The sequence below is a fragment of the Anopheles nili genome, chromosome 3, assembly GCF_943737925.1.
Source record: "Anopheles nili chromosome 3, idAnoNiliSN_F5_01, whole genome shotgun sequence".
Taxonomy (NCBI): domain Eukaryota; kingdom Metazoa; phylum Arthropoda; class Insecta; order Diptera; family Culicidae; genus Anopheles; species Anopheles nili.
In genome coordinates, this window is record NC_071292.1 from 18,721,225 (window position 1) to 18,737,885 (window position 16,661).

General features: G+C 47.8%; 1 protein-coding gene across 1 annotated transcript in view; it reads right to left on the reverse strand.

Annotated features, from left to right (window-relative positions):
- The window catches only part of LOC128727520 (voltage-dependent calcium channel subunit alpha-2/delta-4), a 45,813-nt gene that overhangs the window by 21,883 nt on the left and 7,269 nt on the right, over positions 1-16,661 (reverse strand). The window contains exon 3 of the mRNA XM_053821439.1: positions 10,451-10,561. Coding sequence (XP_053677414.1) covers positions 10,451-10,561 — 111 coding nt within the window. The remainder of the gene's footprint in view (positions 1-10,450; positions 10,562-16,661) is intronic.

Sequence of the window (16,661 nt, forward strand, 5' to 3'; positions counted from 1 at the left end):
CCTTTTCTGCTTTTTGTGGTAAAGCAATCACACTCACATTTCCGAGTCATATTCCCAATCTAGTTATCATTGAGTTGTGCTTTTATGATCAAATTCTCTCCATTATTCCTTACCAGTGCAATATCTGAAACAGAAAACCATTTCCGTCCGAAAGGCACCGAGCTTACACGACCCGAAGTACGTTAGCAATCGATAAAAATAAATCCTCCACCACCACGGAAACACCCCAATTTTCGGGTTGTGCTCTTCGCCATGTCCGAAAGTCCATTTCCCCACGCTCGGGCGTGTGTTTAACATCACACAGGAAAGGTCGTAAAAAAACGCCATTACCTTTATCGCGCAACGATTATCACGAAAACAATGAACCGACGTATTAATCGATCCTTAATGAATATCCGGCCAGCAAATTATGAATCCCCCATGCGTTTCGACGCTTTGCGTTTTATGATTTTCCCACTCGCTTGCGCGCGCGTTCACTCGCTTTTTCTTTTGTTTCTCACCCACCCACTTCCTGTCACATCCTGTCCGGTCGCATGTGTCAACGGTCGGTATATATGGTCGCCATCATAATCGCACCAGCACAGGATAATTATTCATTCAGCGCGCTTTTCCCACTGCACCGTGTTGCCGAACCATCGTAATGGCTGCCATCGCTAAGCGAAAGCAAATCGGCAGGACCTCGGCCCAAGCAAAACGTGTCGGCACGCGCGTTACTTACTCGCGTCGTGTAAGACGTGTTACTTTCCTGCTGCCCTCCGCCTACACATGCACACACACACTGGCACACCCATATACAAACCTTCATGGCGAGAGGATACTGAGCGAGCCGAGTCAAACAATCGCGAAGTTTATCTCGCCATTTTCCTTATGTTTTCCGCTCCGGAAGTGAAATGTTTTTCACTTTTCCCATCGCCCGCCCTTTGCCCCTTGCATGCGGCTGCTTCTTGCCGTTCGTTTCCACGGGCGCATTTTCGCCACAAAACAACGACACACCATCCGAGTTCCGGGGCCTTTTTTTCGTTTCTTCCTGTCCCCGAACCGATCTGCATGCGCCTGCCATTATTACAACAAGGCTCATGGATCTGGGCCTGGGGAAGGAGAAAGGGTCCTTTTTTCACCACACACACCCACACATACACACACATTGGCAGAACAACGACACCAACGACGACGATGGCGGCGGCGACATCGGCAGAAAAGCGGCAGATGCTTTGACTTGGCCGCCTTTTAACACTCGCCTTTAACTTGCACACTTTCTTATCCTTCCCCGATCGGTGGCTCTGGGTACGGCTGCCTTCAGCCAGGCCCACTCGGTACTTGTCATTTTCCTTTTTTTTTTGCTCCTCCTCCTCCCCAGCACCCCCTTCTCAGCCCCCTTCTCAACGTCTTTCCGTTCTCTGGCGCGTTTGGCTTCGGTGCAGTAAATACACTCCGGGGCTGATTTCCATTCGCAAGCCCGCTCGAACCCGATCCGGTTCCAGTGACGTGGCGTTCGTGGTGCTGCCTTTTTCTGTGTTTTCCACTCCCACCACCCAGCCACCTGCCACCTCCCCCCAAACATCGCCCACACCAACCGAAGCCGGAGGGGCTTTTAGTGTTTGCTTTTATCTGGCAAACGGTTCCCATTTTCCGGCTGAGCCATTTTCGCGCGCGATCGAAAGAACACCCGGTGGAGAGAAGGGTGGTTGCGCGAGTCACCGAGTACGCGCAAGTGACACTCACACGCGAAATTCTACGCCGATACGCGTGTGTGACGGAGCTGCCACCCTATCGCCTCGCAATAGACTCGCAATAAACAATAAATATTACTGTCTCACGCCACGCTAATGCCACCGGGAAGGGTGGCCATATTTTTTTTTTCTTCGCATACCATCTTTCTCACACTCTCTCTCTCTCTCTCTCGCTCATCCGTTTTATCTTTCCCCGTGAAACAGACAAAGAAAAAGTCGCCCACAACGGGACGATGGGTGAGCCAGTGGATGGTACTTTTCGCGAATGAGAACGCCATTTTGGAGCGCTCGCGTGAGTTCGCGAACCCATTTCGGCTGGCCGTTGCCGTAATAATCCAACCACCCGGCCAGTGCCGTTTGTGGATAATTGAAGAAACGAATAACGAGAAGTTGTTGCTTAATATTCAGTGTCCCTCTTTGCTCGCGAACGCAAACGGCTCCTTTGGGCGCATGGGAATGGCCACCGATATGCAATATTTACCGGCAGGCCCATTTACCCGCGATGAGATTGGGCCAACGCACCGAGTCCACCCAGGAAACGGCGTGCCGTGTCATGGTGGGCTTAGGGTGGAATTTAAAATAGATGGACCACGGATGGTTTCGGCATGCTTTCGTTAGCCATTCACGTTTGCCCGATTGTGGAACCATTTTGGTAGCTTGCTTTAAAGAACACTGGCAGGCGAATGGCATTTTTCCCATTTTTAAAGCCGTGTTTGATACACTCGGGGGAAAATCAACTGCCAGCTGCTAAGGATGAATATATATATTCTTTGACTTAAGAATAAATGTGCGTAATTAAAAAGGGCGCCTTTTAAAAAGCAATAATAATAATAGATCTACCATGATTAGCTCTTGTAAAATGTGCCGGATCTAAAGTTTTACTTCTAGCGATAAGGAACGCTCGATTATTAATAACGCATGAATTTAAATTACCTCATTTAAATCAAAAGGAAATCTTCCACCTGGCAGTACACCTGATAGCTAATCTATTTCTCATAGAAACACTCTCATCACGTTTTAATTATCTATGAGTTGGCAATCACTTTAACAGCTACGAAACATGCGTCTGCTGGGTAAATGTGACGCAATAAAGGACATTTTTACACCGACCCAACTTGGAAACTGAGGTAGCTTTCCTTTCTCGTCCAACGGTTCGGTTCTTCAAATAATGCATGATCGGTAGGGACCGCCAGTCCCAGTCGCAAACAAGACGTCAATTCGTGCCTCGGCACGCACATAGAACCGGCAAAATGAAGCAACAACGACGTCACATTGGGTTGGAAAAAGGATATCAAATAAACTTCACCATCGAACCACCGATCCACGTCACGTGCTGAATAATGGATGCCCCTCAGTCACCCAGTCCCACCCCATCGGCTTCCCGTAGTTCGATGTATGTTTTTTAATTAGGGTACGCGCGACTACCAAGCCCAAGCCGCTATTCGTGCCACTGCCCAAGACAATGCCCTTTAAGGGGAAACCGAAAGGTAAAGGACAAACATCGCCCGTTCCGTACGACCTGTTCCTGCGAATCCCACCCGCTTGGGTCCTGGCTTTTGAGTCTCGCGAGCGTCCGCACATTAATTCCTAACCGGAAACCCTTCATCAATAAGTCAAACCCGAAAAAGGGTCTCGAAAGCCGCCCTCCGCCGAACGCCGGTTTTTCCTCATTGAGCAGAACGAGGGTGGAGCGTGCTCGAAATTTCTCCATTTACCTTCCTCAATCACCGTCACATAAAATATTCTATTAAAAATCAAACTCCCTTGGAACTCCCTTACCCCCCCGCCCACTGTGTAGCCCCATCCCCCATCCCTTTTCTTCACCATCTTGTGTAGGTTGGGAAACAAAACTTTTCAATCCGGCGTGAAAGCACCGCCCCCTCTCGTGGTGGCTCACGCACGCAGGAAAGGTTCGCAAATTCGGTTCCATCATTTTCGGTGCAAAATATGAAACCATAAATAAGTCCCCGTCCACATTACGCAGGACCTACCTTTGCTCCACCCCCGGGGGGAAGCAGAGATAAAAGGGAAAACGGACCGCAAGGACCTTTCACGCGACGGACCCACCAGCGCCAATCTCAGCTTATCGGTGTGGTCGCGCGTGTGTGTGTATGTGTGTGTGTGTGTGTGTGTGTCGGTGAGAAACTGCGGCGAGTTGCCCATCACACCCCCCCCCCCCCGTGCCTCCCACCATCAAGCCCCAGCCATTGTTTAGCAGATAGACGACAAAATTATCGATTATCGCGCTCATTGGTATGCGGCACAGGGCAGCGTGGCAAACGAATTCCCGTGCCGAAAGGGGTGGGTCCAATGAGGATGAGGGTGAAGGAATGGGGGCGGGTAGACTCTCACCCCCCCCCTACCCCCTACCCCCCACAGAAAAACTTTCGGGGCCGGCTCTATAAAACACTTTCCGCCGGCTTGTCCGAACAAACTGTCGGTCGATTTCGAAACGAAAGCATAAATCCCCTCCCGATCCCCATTTGGCCCAGGTTTGCGATCCCCGGCTGGGAGAAGGCTTTAGGGTGTCGCTTAACGTCATCACACGTCCGGAGCTAACGTGGCTAAATTTTACAAGCTTAGCCCGTCGCACCCAAATTCAATCTTCCTGTCCATATTGTGCCAGCCGCGTGACAGACGCATCAGCTGAGTTCGTCAGCTTGTTCGCTTGGTGATGCGTGTTTTTCCGGCTTTTTTCCCGCCCTTTTTTTGATGCTGCCTTTCGCTGTGTGTTCTCGGTGGAGCGCCATCGACCGACAAAGGACGCGTGGAGCATATGCGTGTGTTGGGACGCGTGTGTGTGTGTGGTTGCGAACGAGTGCCACCGGCGCGTCCATATTTGCCACACATAAAACGGCTGACCCTCTTTTCTTTGCCATTCGCCATTTCGCCAAGAGGAAATGCGAATGGAAAGAAGAAAAAAAAGCACGCGACTTCACATTCGTACCATTGTGCCATGTTTCGTGACGATGCTGGGAGGCTTTGTTTAGGGTAGGTCCATTTTTTTTTGTGTTTGAGCGTTTAAACGCACATTTTTAATTCAATTATGGATGGAAGGAACGTACGGGTTTCAGTTGTTAACTTGTTTGCTTTTGTAATTTGCATACGTAACTTCAATGAGTATCAAAATCACATCAACTTAACAGATACGTTTACTGTAGTATTACATGGCTCCGGATGTGTATCCGAATTTATTCAACAAAAGTAAATTTAAATAAGCAATTAAAGTAACACTCTCCCAATTTTGTTGCTTGAATCTGAAGCGATAAATGAAAATAGATGATCGAAAGGTTTTTCGATAATTCAAAATACTTATCAAACAATCTGCATCACCTCCACCATTATCTTTTAAAGTGTTTCACAAAACCATTCAGCGTAAGTTCTTACATAAATCCAATCGACCGGTTCAACCCGCCAATAGCATCACGTCATCCTTTATGGGTTTAAAGCCCTCGAAACCCCTGTATTTACATCGCAAAACGGCTCGCTCAAAACGGTTTGGTGACGCACAACATTTTCCGTTTCACCCAACGTTTCGGGTACCCCTACGGAAAACCCCCCCCCCCCCTAGGCTACGCGACACTTTCCCAGCGGGTGAAGTGGGTCGTTAAATGTGCCAACAACGAAATCGGCACCCTAATGGCGGGGTACGCAAGCAGATGGACAGCCCTTAATGAGCGTACGCGCGCCACGTTCCGTCATGTTTTGTGGGGTGCGTTTTTGCGCCAGCCACCCCCTGGGGAGCGAACCGGAAGCACCCCGTTTACTCACCCCTCCCCCTCCCCCCCCCCCACCCCCACGACACCCATCCACGCGAAAAACCAAACCAGAAACGCAAAACGCACCGCTCTTCAGGCGGTGTACCCTGTGGGCGCGATATTAAAAACACTACTCTCCACCCACTCCCGAGCCGAAGGACACCCAACGATGGTCTCTTAACCTCCGCACTTCTCGTCCTGCTTCAGCTCGCCCACCAACCCACACAAGCCGACGTGTGCCAAGCGTGGCTTTTACGACGGCTGGTTTGGGAGGAAATTTTTACACAACGACCAGCCCCGATGTGGGAAGGAATTTTTAATTGAATTTCCAAACGTGCCGTATCCCGCTGTCGTCGAAAGCGACCGAGGTGTGGGAATGATGGAGGGGGAGGGACGCGGGTTTGGGGTGGAATTTAAATGCAAAAAAACACCCACAATACCACACTAGCACGCAGCAAAATTCTCAACTAGCATAACCAACCCGACCATTTCAGCGCCACCGGACGAAGCTTTCGCTTTTTCCGGAGCTCGTCGCTTTTGAGAGCGCTTTCTACGCGAAAGAAGTATTTCTCTTCAAGGCCACGTGCAGTACCCGCGAGTCCTTGTGGCTGACATTCATAGGAATCTGACCCCGTCATCTTCAGAGCTTACCGAAAATAAAGCCGCACGGTGAAAACCGGCTTGAACCGGTTGCGGAAAACGCACGAGCGCACGAATTGATTTTATATGCTCATCATGACACGCGGCATATTACGCTCTAGTGCCTTTGCAGCTCAGTAGCGGAACAGAAAGAGAAAGAGAGAGAGAGAGAAAGAGAGCGAGAGAGAGAGAAGGCGGTACTGGTTTATGATGCCAATTTACGAATTCATCATTCGCTGAATGATTATTATTGCCATTGTCGTGGGTTTTAGGTGGGATTTGAGCTGATGTGAGAGTCGATCGCTGCCAACGTGCTTCCGGTGTTCCACCGAGCGAGCGCCCACCCAACTATTGGCGACCATTTTGCTATCCTCCAAGCCAACATTTCCCACAGGGTGGGGGTTGTTAATTATTATGAGCGCGATATTTCGATAAATTGACCGCACTGCGCCCTCGGTCGGGTGGTAGGAAATTGATTGTTGGGGATCGCGCGCGGGCTTAAAAGAACATCACGAGACGGGCGGGAAAACCCACCCACCCTGTGTGCGCCGTTTTCACTCACCCAAGCCTTTTCCCGCGGTTCGTTGAATAATAATGGCCCATTAGTGTCCGCCGAAAGCTACCGGGAGGGTGGCCGCGCGAGTTGGGTCCTAAAATGCGCTTTATTATGCAGCAAGCAATTAAGTGCGAGAGTGCGACCGAGGAAGGAGGAGATTTTTGAGCTTCTTCCGAAATCGATACAAAATTCATGAGCGTATTTTGTGCAATTAAATTACGGTTGTGAATTATTTCCCATCAATCGTGGCGGCGACCGTGGGGAAGCGTGCTGAAGGAGCTTTCGCTTTTCGCTTCGAGAAGCTACGTCTGTTGCTTCTAATTTCTTGTTAATTGTATAGCTATCAAAATTGGTTGAAAGCATGCTATGAAAGCAACAAATAAGCAATTAAAATTAGTGCCTCAGGCAATTACAACTCATGAACAGCACGATATAAAGTAATCTATATTTTTTTATCCACTATCTATTCCTGAAAACATGAAAATAACCATGGTTTAAAAATTGTGTCCTAACTGTGAATTAGCATTCGTCACTCATAAGTGGAAATTGTTCATGAAGCGTAATGTATTTTAAACAAACCAACAAGCACAATTATCATAAAATCCTGTCGTAAGTCCTACGTCACTTGCGGAAATCCCCTTAAAGTCTTTAAATTCTTGCATAAGGACAACAGCAACCAACAGCACCCATTGTGTGGAATTCACCGCCCAAGTTTTGAAGCAAAAATTTAGAACCCGCTCTTGTGCCCTCGCATAACAGGCCTCCCTTCTCACTCCCTCTTTCCTTCCCTCCCGTTCGAGCTAAAATTCACCCGAATACGAAAGGCGCACAAAACAGTGTCAATTTCGCCGAAAAGATGCTATTTGCCATTCCCGGCCGTGACAGGTTCTGTTTCGATTTTCCGCCACGCGCCGCTCTCAAAATAGCAGCGATGGATGAGAAAGCGAGAAAGTGTGAGAGAGAGAGAGAGCAAAAGAGTGAAAGAGAGACAGCGAGAAAGATGGCGTGGGTGGCGGGCTCGGTTATGGAAAATTTATTAGCTCTCGCAGCTCCGGACGCTATCGCACCATTATGAGAAAAAAAGGGAGCAAAAAGGACCTCTCCCTCTCCCCCACCCCCAACCCTGTACCAGAAACTGACCGGGCCAGCAAACAACGCCACTAATGCCAGGCAGGTTCCGCGCTGGAATGTGTGCCAAGTTCATCCCGGGTGAAAAGCGGACCATTCTCAGCGCGCGCGTTCCGCGACTGCGGTTGCTAGGTTACGTACACATATTTCAAATATACTTCCTCGTTCAGCCAGTGTCGGTGGCACGAAAGCGTGGCTCGGGTGGGTGGGCCGAGTGGCCCTCCAAACAACCCCAAAATGTCCTTTCGCGTCTATACCGTGGCTCCGCACACGTCACAGATCCCTGCTCTTTGGACTCTGCTCTTTGGTGGCTTTGGAGGGAGATTCGGGACCCGTTCTATCTCGGCTGTGGTTCGGCGCAATCCATCTTGTGGGTTTGTTGAAAATAAAACAAAAAAAACACGCACAAAAACACCCGCATAGAACAGAGGCTAAAAAAGGGCACTCCCACACAGTTGAACTCTCGCCGAGAGACAAACACGCACACAAAAAAAAACACAAGCCCCCCGAGTTATTTCCCGAGTAAGCGATTTACTTTTGATGTTTTGCATCGGTTCCGCAGGGGGTTCAGTTTTATTCTTGGCATTTCGAAGCCGGTATCCACACCGGGGATGGTCAATTTTTTAACGAGACCCTTTTGCCGGGTACAATACACATACACACGGGCACCGCTCAGGCGGAAAATCTATCGCACCAACACCTGGCAAACGTGGGCAGTAAAAGGCAAGCAAGCACACGAGCTGCTGGGAAAGGAACCATAAAGTCAAAGCTTCTAGAACTGGTGCGAAAGTGTGCGCTTGTTAGGTTGCACGGTAGTATTAAAAAAGTGTGTCCTTTAAGATGGAACAAATCCGCCCCGGCGCAGCATCACCCGCTTGTTGGTGAAAATCTCGAGGCTGACCGGAAATGCAGCGTCGGAAGCCATATCCGCGAGGGAGATAGAGAAAAATAAAGGGAGAGAGTGCGAGAAAGAAAGCAAGAATGAGGCGGACAAACTCTTTACGGGTTGTCCATAAAGCATCCGTCCAGTTTCGGGCTAACTCGGGAAGCCTTTGGCACTCGTTACGCGGCTTATTTTTTTGTTTTCGCCTCGCTCTTTGTTGTATTTTTGAGTGAGGTATTTAATACAGAAAAAAAGAGATTACCCCTGGACAGGGGGCAAAAAGTTCATTACAATGTATTTGGTTTTTATTTTTTACATTTTTTGTTCATTTCTGGTTTTGCTTCGCTCGCATTTTGCGTTAGCTTGCGGAAGCTTTTCGGGCTGCCTGCACGCAGGAAAATTCACTCCGGCGTTGGAGGAAACCATTTTTATTCATTTATTATTATTTTGCTGTTGTTTTTTTTTTGCACAATTCCCGTTTTATACACCGCGCAACAAAAATGTTTCATTTCCCACACCGGACAATGCCACCGGGTCTTTTTAAGCGTTCTTTTTAAAGCCCGAAAAGTGTGCGAACTTTCCGTGCTACTGGGATTACGATGCATGGGAAGAAGTTTGCAGAAAAAACTACTGCAAATAGTTCAAGAATGAAGCGATGCCGTGTGAAATAAACTTGCGATCGAATGAGATTTTTGTGCAGTTTACGAACATCAAAAAAAGCATTGTCCATCGGATTCATTTATCGATTTTCATTCCAACTTGAGCCCATCTTTGGAGCCCTCTGAAGCGTCTTCGACTGGTTGCAATAATTTAATTGCACTCTCAGCATCATCGTTCACCCCTGAAGCTCGTCTGCTCGGTAATCAAATAAGCCCGATCGAAGGCGAATTGGTTGCAGACGAAGAAATGAACCACGAATGTTTCTCGTGCTAGTGCTAGAAGCGAATAAAAAAAGAATGGAACACCACCGAAAAAAACCCAAGCTTCCCCATTTACAATCGATCCCAGGTAGGGAGAGTCCTTGCGCCCACCCCGAGGGGGCGATTAGGTTTTTGGGCGAACGAGCCAACAACAGACCGGTGGCTACGGAAAATACAAGCACCATTCCACCGCCAGGGCATCATTTATCATCGGTTCGCTGTGCGGAAAGGCACCCTTACGAGCAGCCCTTGCAGCCTGGAGGCCGGGTTTCAGGAACCCGTACCGGTTCCTTCCGGTTTGCCGTGCTTTCGCTATTTTCGCAAGGCCTCGAACTCACAAAACCCTCTCTCGCCGATAACGCTGCGTTGATAGCAAATCGCTCGCCTCGCTCGTGGCAGGTTGGGCCGCAAGGCCAAATCCAATTTACGGAGAAATTTCCGTTCGAAAGGTAATCAAACGTTAATCTGACGCTGAAAACGGAGAAGAAAGCCACTACCAAATCAGCGATCGAGATCGGTCCTGCCGCCCGGTGCCTACTTTCACCTGCAGGGTGGTGAACGATGAAAGAAGGTCGATGTAGTTCTTTTTGGTGTTTGTTTTTTTTCTTTTCTTGCTCTTTTTCCGTTGTGCCTTACTCAGGTACACAGCAGTAGTGCTAGCGTGTAGTTGTTTCTTCGCCATTCTCAAGCAAAAAGGTGCAAGCAAAATTTATCCCCACTAGAACGGTGTTCTTAGAAGCGAGCCCCCGGCCGTTGGTTAGGAAAAATTCGGTACACGTTCCACTCGAGACCGAGCAACGCATCGACAATCGGCAGGGACGCATTGCGCTACTCACCATTACGGCGTTCATTTTGAATTCCATAAAGTTCTTCACTTCCAGTGCCAGCTCGCGCAGCAGCAGGATGCCATCCTTCCGGGTCACCTCCACGTCCGAGTCCTTGAAGCGCTGCAAGTGAAACGTGAGCGAGCAGAAACAAAAACAAAAATAACGATTATCAGTACGTTGGTTAGTGTTCGAGAGGTTATAAGCAATGGTTTTCTCTACGCCATCGAAGCCAAGCGCAAGACGATTGGAGGCACGTCTTCGTGTTCGAATTCACGCCACGGCTGCAACGGCGCATCGGTTTTGTTCGGAGCTTAGCACACCTGGAGGGGATCATTTGGGGCTTGGAAAAATGGATACATAATTGATCGGTGTCCTCAGAGGAGCACTGACGTTTCGAAGGTGTTGGAGAGTGCGTTAAATGATCTAGTTACCATTGGAATATGACACTTTAAACACTGCATTTATGAATATTATACAAGCAATACGGAAGATTTGGAGTAATAAACTATTAAAGAAAATATTTAAAAATTGAATTTTAGATATCTTAAACAACTTATCTTAAAACTACTCGAAATTTAATTGTGGTACATTAATTTAAATCACCTCCTTTCACAAAACCACGTACAGAAACCGATTGGTTGCGCATGAAACTCCTGGTACGCTTCAACACTCATTCGCATCGATTGAAACCATTCAAAACCCCCACGACCGAGGGCCAGACCCGGCTACGGCATCGTGACAGCATAATACATGCGCAATTGGGAACCCCTGCAACTCGTCCTCTCCATCCTTTCTACTCAACCATCACCAGCAAGCGAAGGCACGAGAATGAATTGTAAAACGAATTAGTGCCGAATGACATATTAATCTGATTATCAATCATATTTTATCGCTTATCCGTTATCAATCAAGGTAATTCGGAAATCATGTTTCGATGCGATCGCCGAAGCGTGACCGTTTTCCACCCACCACCCCATCACCCACAGCTTTTGTCCCACTCGCCAACGCAACATACACACACACACACACAACCGAGTGGAAACCGGCGACAGGACACAACTGCCGATGACGATGGTCCATCGGCAAACAGCAAACGAATGGGTGGATTTGTTCTAACACAAAATCAGCCCCCTCGTCTCTACGCGTTAGGGAAACTCATTACACCACCACAACACCACCACCGCAAAAGGACATGCCGCGTACATCGACTACGTTAATCTGCGACCAGCGACAGTGCTCCGATTCCGATGGACCCAGTCCGGGGCTTGTCCCGCCAGGAAGCTTGAATGGGGATGAATTTCACCGGGGTTCGAACCCCGAGAACCGAGCGGTTATTGGTCCCGTCAAGTGGAGTGTGAAGGACGTGAACCCGGGAAGGAGGTCGAACCGTTGGCGGAAGATCGCGACCGTTGGTGAGCGTCTGGAAATTGTGTTATTATGTCAAGTTACTGCCGGTGTCGTGCTTTGTTTCCCTTTGCTTGCCCAGGCCCAAAAGCCCAGGGAACAGTGGTCGCGCTAATGAGCGATCATATTGCTAATTGTTTCCAGCGCGACGTGTCCTGGGGATGAGGTTTGATCGGCGGAAATTATTTATAAGGCATCGAGAGCGGTGAGTTTTGAGCTAATGAGTTGCTTCTTCGTCGCGCTAGCGTTATGAGTAGGCTTTAGCTCTCGTAGCTATTTCAGTCGGTATGGTGTAGAGTTGTTATTGATTCACAAAACCGCAATGTTGTTGTCGCAAGCAGAGGAAATAGCATGTACGGCTACCGTATGAAGCCTTTCATTTTGTGACTAATTTAACAAAACATTCGCGTTGCTAATTAGTTTCATTTGGAGTGATTCTTTATTTCAAATTAATGTTCTTGGCCTCTTGGGCTCTCTTTAATTAATTTAAGACAAATAGATTTTATTAATTCAATTCCTCTTCTTATAATCAAACGCATTGAAATGTTATACAAGTTTGTGTACAAAAAATGCAGCTGGCTATGTTCTTTAAAAACGTGAATTTAAGCTTAAGCATTTTCGTAACATTGTTCATTCCAAGACGCGTGTCAAAACCGTAATGCTTGCACCATTCCTTCCCAACCAACTATGACTTGCGATTCGTGACATTTTCCCGGCACTTTTCCCTCCCCAGAGGAAAAGCTTTATCCAAGCGCTCCAAATAATCGATATCGACACGCGCGCGGCAAGAACAACGGTGAAGGTGGTGGATCACCAACCCGGTTTAATTAAATCCTTGCGCCCAGAGAAGGCGCAAATTGGTTGCATACTTTTCGATCCGTCATCGTTCGTCAGTGACCCCTCTCTACCTCCCACCCATCGCCCACTCCCATCACCTCCCCCCCCCCTCCCTCGCCACCTGCCCGTCATCATCCGTCATCATCGTGTGACGGGCACGATTAACGCTGACACCTGCCAATAAACCGTCGGCTTCAGCAAATTAATCCCAACATTTCAATCCCAACAACAACACCACCACCCACTGGCTCCTGTCCCTTTTGCGTGTCCCCCCCCCCCCTCCCTACACCACCCACCATCCATCCTCTTGCGCTTTGCAAGAAAAAATTCCCCGAACCAGCGCATATTTACGCGCGTTTGCCATTGTGTATGCGCGAGTGAAAAATATCCTTCACTCTGGCGCTGGAAAAGCCGCGATGGAAGAAGGAGACACGGACGAAGAAACCGACCAAGTGATGGTTCGGAGAAGGGCCGTTCGCCCTTCCGGAGAAGACGCGAACGCTAATAACAATTATCCATTCAATTTAAATTTTAATGCCGTAGAAATGATTTCACGGACAGCTCGTCCGGATGGTGGGTCCGAGTCGTCTGCGCAAACCATCCTTTGCCGGTGGGCCGCATCCACATCCGGTCCGGAACAAAAAGCCGACCCACAACCCGTGGCGTGAACCAGCGAGAAGGTGAAAGCGAGCGGTGGGAAAATACTCGGCAATTTGGGAAAAACAACAGCGCCTCCATTTCCCAGGCTGCTGCCTTGTGTGCGGCCTCTTTGCTTTATGGACGTTCCGGAGAAAAACCCCGCAATCCTCGGGAGGCCTACTTCACTCCCTCCCGGTTGGGTTGAGGGGGGAACCGAGCACGAGAGGCAATTAAAAGCTTCCCTTCGGTGGCCACCGATAATTCCGCGGTGTCAATGATGAAGCGGAAGGAAAATGAAGCGCTGAGAAATTTTCCTTTCGATTTACCTGCGCATCCGGTTCGGTTTCACCGGTTACGGTGAGCACTCGGTTCGGTGGAAGGATCCCCACGCTTTGGGATGTAGATGGAAGGACGTTGTTATTCCTTTTTGCGTTATTTCCACGAACCCTTCCGCTCGGTTCAGCGGCAGCCGGTGAAGGGGGCAGCATTTTCAAAAGAAGCTGCAAATTTGCGCAACCATTGGATTGAAGTGAACACGAGAAAGGCTGGCCGATGGATTTTGGGCCCATGGCTGCTGGCGACATGTGAGCTTCGAACGTTGATTGAAGTGAAGTATGCCACTTAAAGCGTACCACGCCTTTGGTGGGTGATTGGAAAAACTTGGTCTTGGAAGTCCTTTTTTCGGGGAAGTTCTTTGAAGTGAACAAGAGTGCCACGAAAGCTGTGCTAGTTCAAAGTAATCGCGGTGTATTTTTTCAATTTGTTGGTTAGGATTAGCAACCTGCGAAATTAATCGCTTTTCTTTGATTCAAGCTAACCGTTGGATAAGTTCTTTGGACAATTACTGAATTGGCTCATCATCAGCAAAACGAAATGTTTCAAATAGCGTTAGTTTTCCTTTCTTTACTACGCAAAGCACACATTCTCATTTGATAACCTTATTTTCATCACGCCATTATGAAGAAAAAGATCCATTGAAAATTGAACATCTTAATCAACGACACAGCAGAGACAGCTTTTAATAATCACGTTTAAACCTCTTTATCTCATCACTTGCAGTTGAGTATTCCTTGTGTACAGCTGTTCTTACGAGTAGAGCTGCATCGCTACATTTAGACAGGAAAGCTCGTTAGCGAGCTGATTCGAAGCTCCACGCCACGATCGCTGGTGTGGTAGCGATTGATAAAATTGTTCAAATTGCAACCATCAACAAATCACCCCCAGCAGCCGTTTGTGTGCTTTTCACCCGCCACAGTCCACTGGCGAGATACGATTTAAGAAAACGCAATCCAACCGACGGGCAAACATTCCCGCACGAAACGTTCTTCGCCCTGTAGCCCTGTCCTTCGACTGCACTGATTGTAGCACCGTTGATAGAACACTCCACAGCTCACGAGGAATGCTTCCTAAGGATTCCCATCCACTCGGTCCGTTGCCACGTTCCACTCGGACGTAACGACTTTAAGAGCCACCGTACTGCATGCGATTCGCTCAATGAGACTTAATTTAGTGATTTACCCCTCGAAGAAGCGAGTTTTGCTGGAATCGAAGGGAACCGACTTCACGCTTTCGCACACGGATCACGTATCGCCGGGACAATCGTCGTTCCCGGTGGGCGGTAATGGGCGATCACTTGGCCGGAAGTCCCGAACCAGTTTACTCCAACCGTCCGCCACACATCAACGTACATCTAGAGCTTTCCCGGTTTGGGCTACTTCAGGCTAACTCTATCGTCCCGTACGACGCACGTTCGAAGGTGGTGGAAAAAAAATGCGAAGATAAAAAGAAACACCCACCAGAAGGGAACGACACGATCGACAAGCACGAGGCACCATTAATCTACGCCCTGCTCGACGGGGAGGGATAAAATATGCAATAGATATAGATGCATATATATTCCTCGGTTAAGTGCCGGAGCGTGGCAAATGCTTTATACCGCACCGGAGAGCGCACACAACCTGTTAACCTTCCATTTCACCGCGAATAAAATATACAACGGAAAGCCGCCCGGTGCTAAAAGATTGCTGAGATTTTTTTTTTCATTTTCCTTTTGCGGCTCAACAGCGACGATCAACACATGCTGACGGATGGAGCCTTTCGGAGCTGGCAGATGGGCAGAGCTAATGGAGGGCTCCTCTAGCGTATTCCATTACTCCGTCGTTAATCCGAGCACTTGATGGAGATATTTCCGTTCAGTTTTATTTCGCTTTTTATGAGAAGAAAATAAATCACGAAAGGACGAAATGGGACAAGCGAATTTGGTCGTCACGATAATAGCTTTCGGTCAAGGTGACCCATTTGCCGAAGTGTGTAACAGCGAAAAATATTTGGAAAGTATAAAAAAGCTAACTACTATGAAATATTTTAAAAACAAACACCAAGAGTTCATTTCACATTTATGTTTCGTCACCGAGTTTTCCCATTGTGCTTCCTGTTACCACTGTGGTGGTGTCCTTAAAAATAAACCTCTCCCATCATGGCCATTGTAATCAGCGACGTGTTGGTCGAAGTAAACATGGAAGCGATACATTAACCGTCTCGCCGGCATCGTACAATCTCGCCCATGCAAATGCGTTCCGTGTGCAGAACAATACACTGGACACGCTGTTGCACCTTGCGCTTCTCGGACGAGCGATAGCACTTTTCCCCGACGATTCCGCTACGGTGCGAAGGAAATGGAAGGGAAAAGATACGTGTTGCTGCACGGTGAAGTGTTACACTGCAATCAACATTTCACTCGAACACCTCATGAACACGCGGAGGATCATTGTTCGTTTGACCTTACTTTCATACGGTTGTTATTTTCCTTGAAAAGGGAAGCTGCAAAGGAGATGACAATGGAGAGATCTTTTCACGTGATAAAACTGCAAACCCAATTGTTATTTTAACACGTTCAACCTACTTTTTATTATTTTGGTCAAATATCCATGAACTTTTTATCATACTTCCAAACTTCCAATAATTGAACTAACTATTCCAATAATTGAACATTGACAACAACAAGCTTGATTTTTATTTAACCTAACGATTAAAATGTCATTTTTTTTGCATTAATACAAATGCAAGTACAAGCCAATTTGCAATTTGGCCCGTACGAATGAGGTATTGAGTAAGTAAAGCAAGTCTTTTAAATCACATATCTACCAACACTTATTTCTGAACACAGAACACTAGAAGGTGATTTCTCAATCACTTCATTATAATAATTTTAATGCTATTTGTTGATTTAAGTACAAAAAAAAACAATATGAAACAAAACATTACAACATAACCGATAATGCAATGGAGACGCCTGGTGGTTTTCAACGGTTGGTTCAAAAGTTGAAAATATTCTACCAAA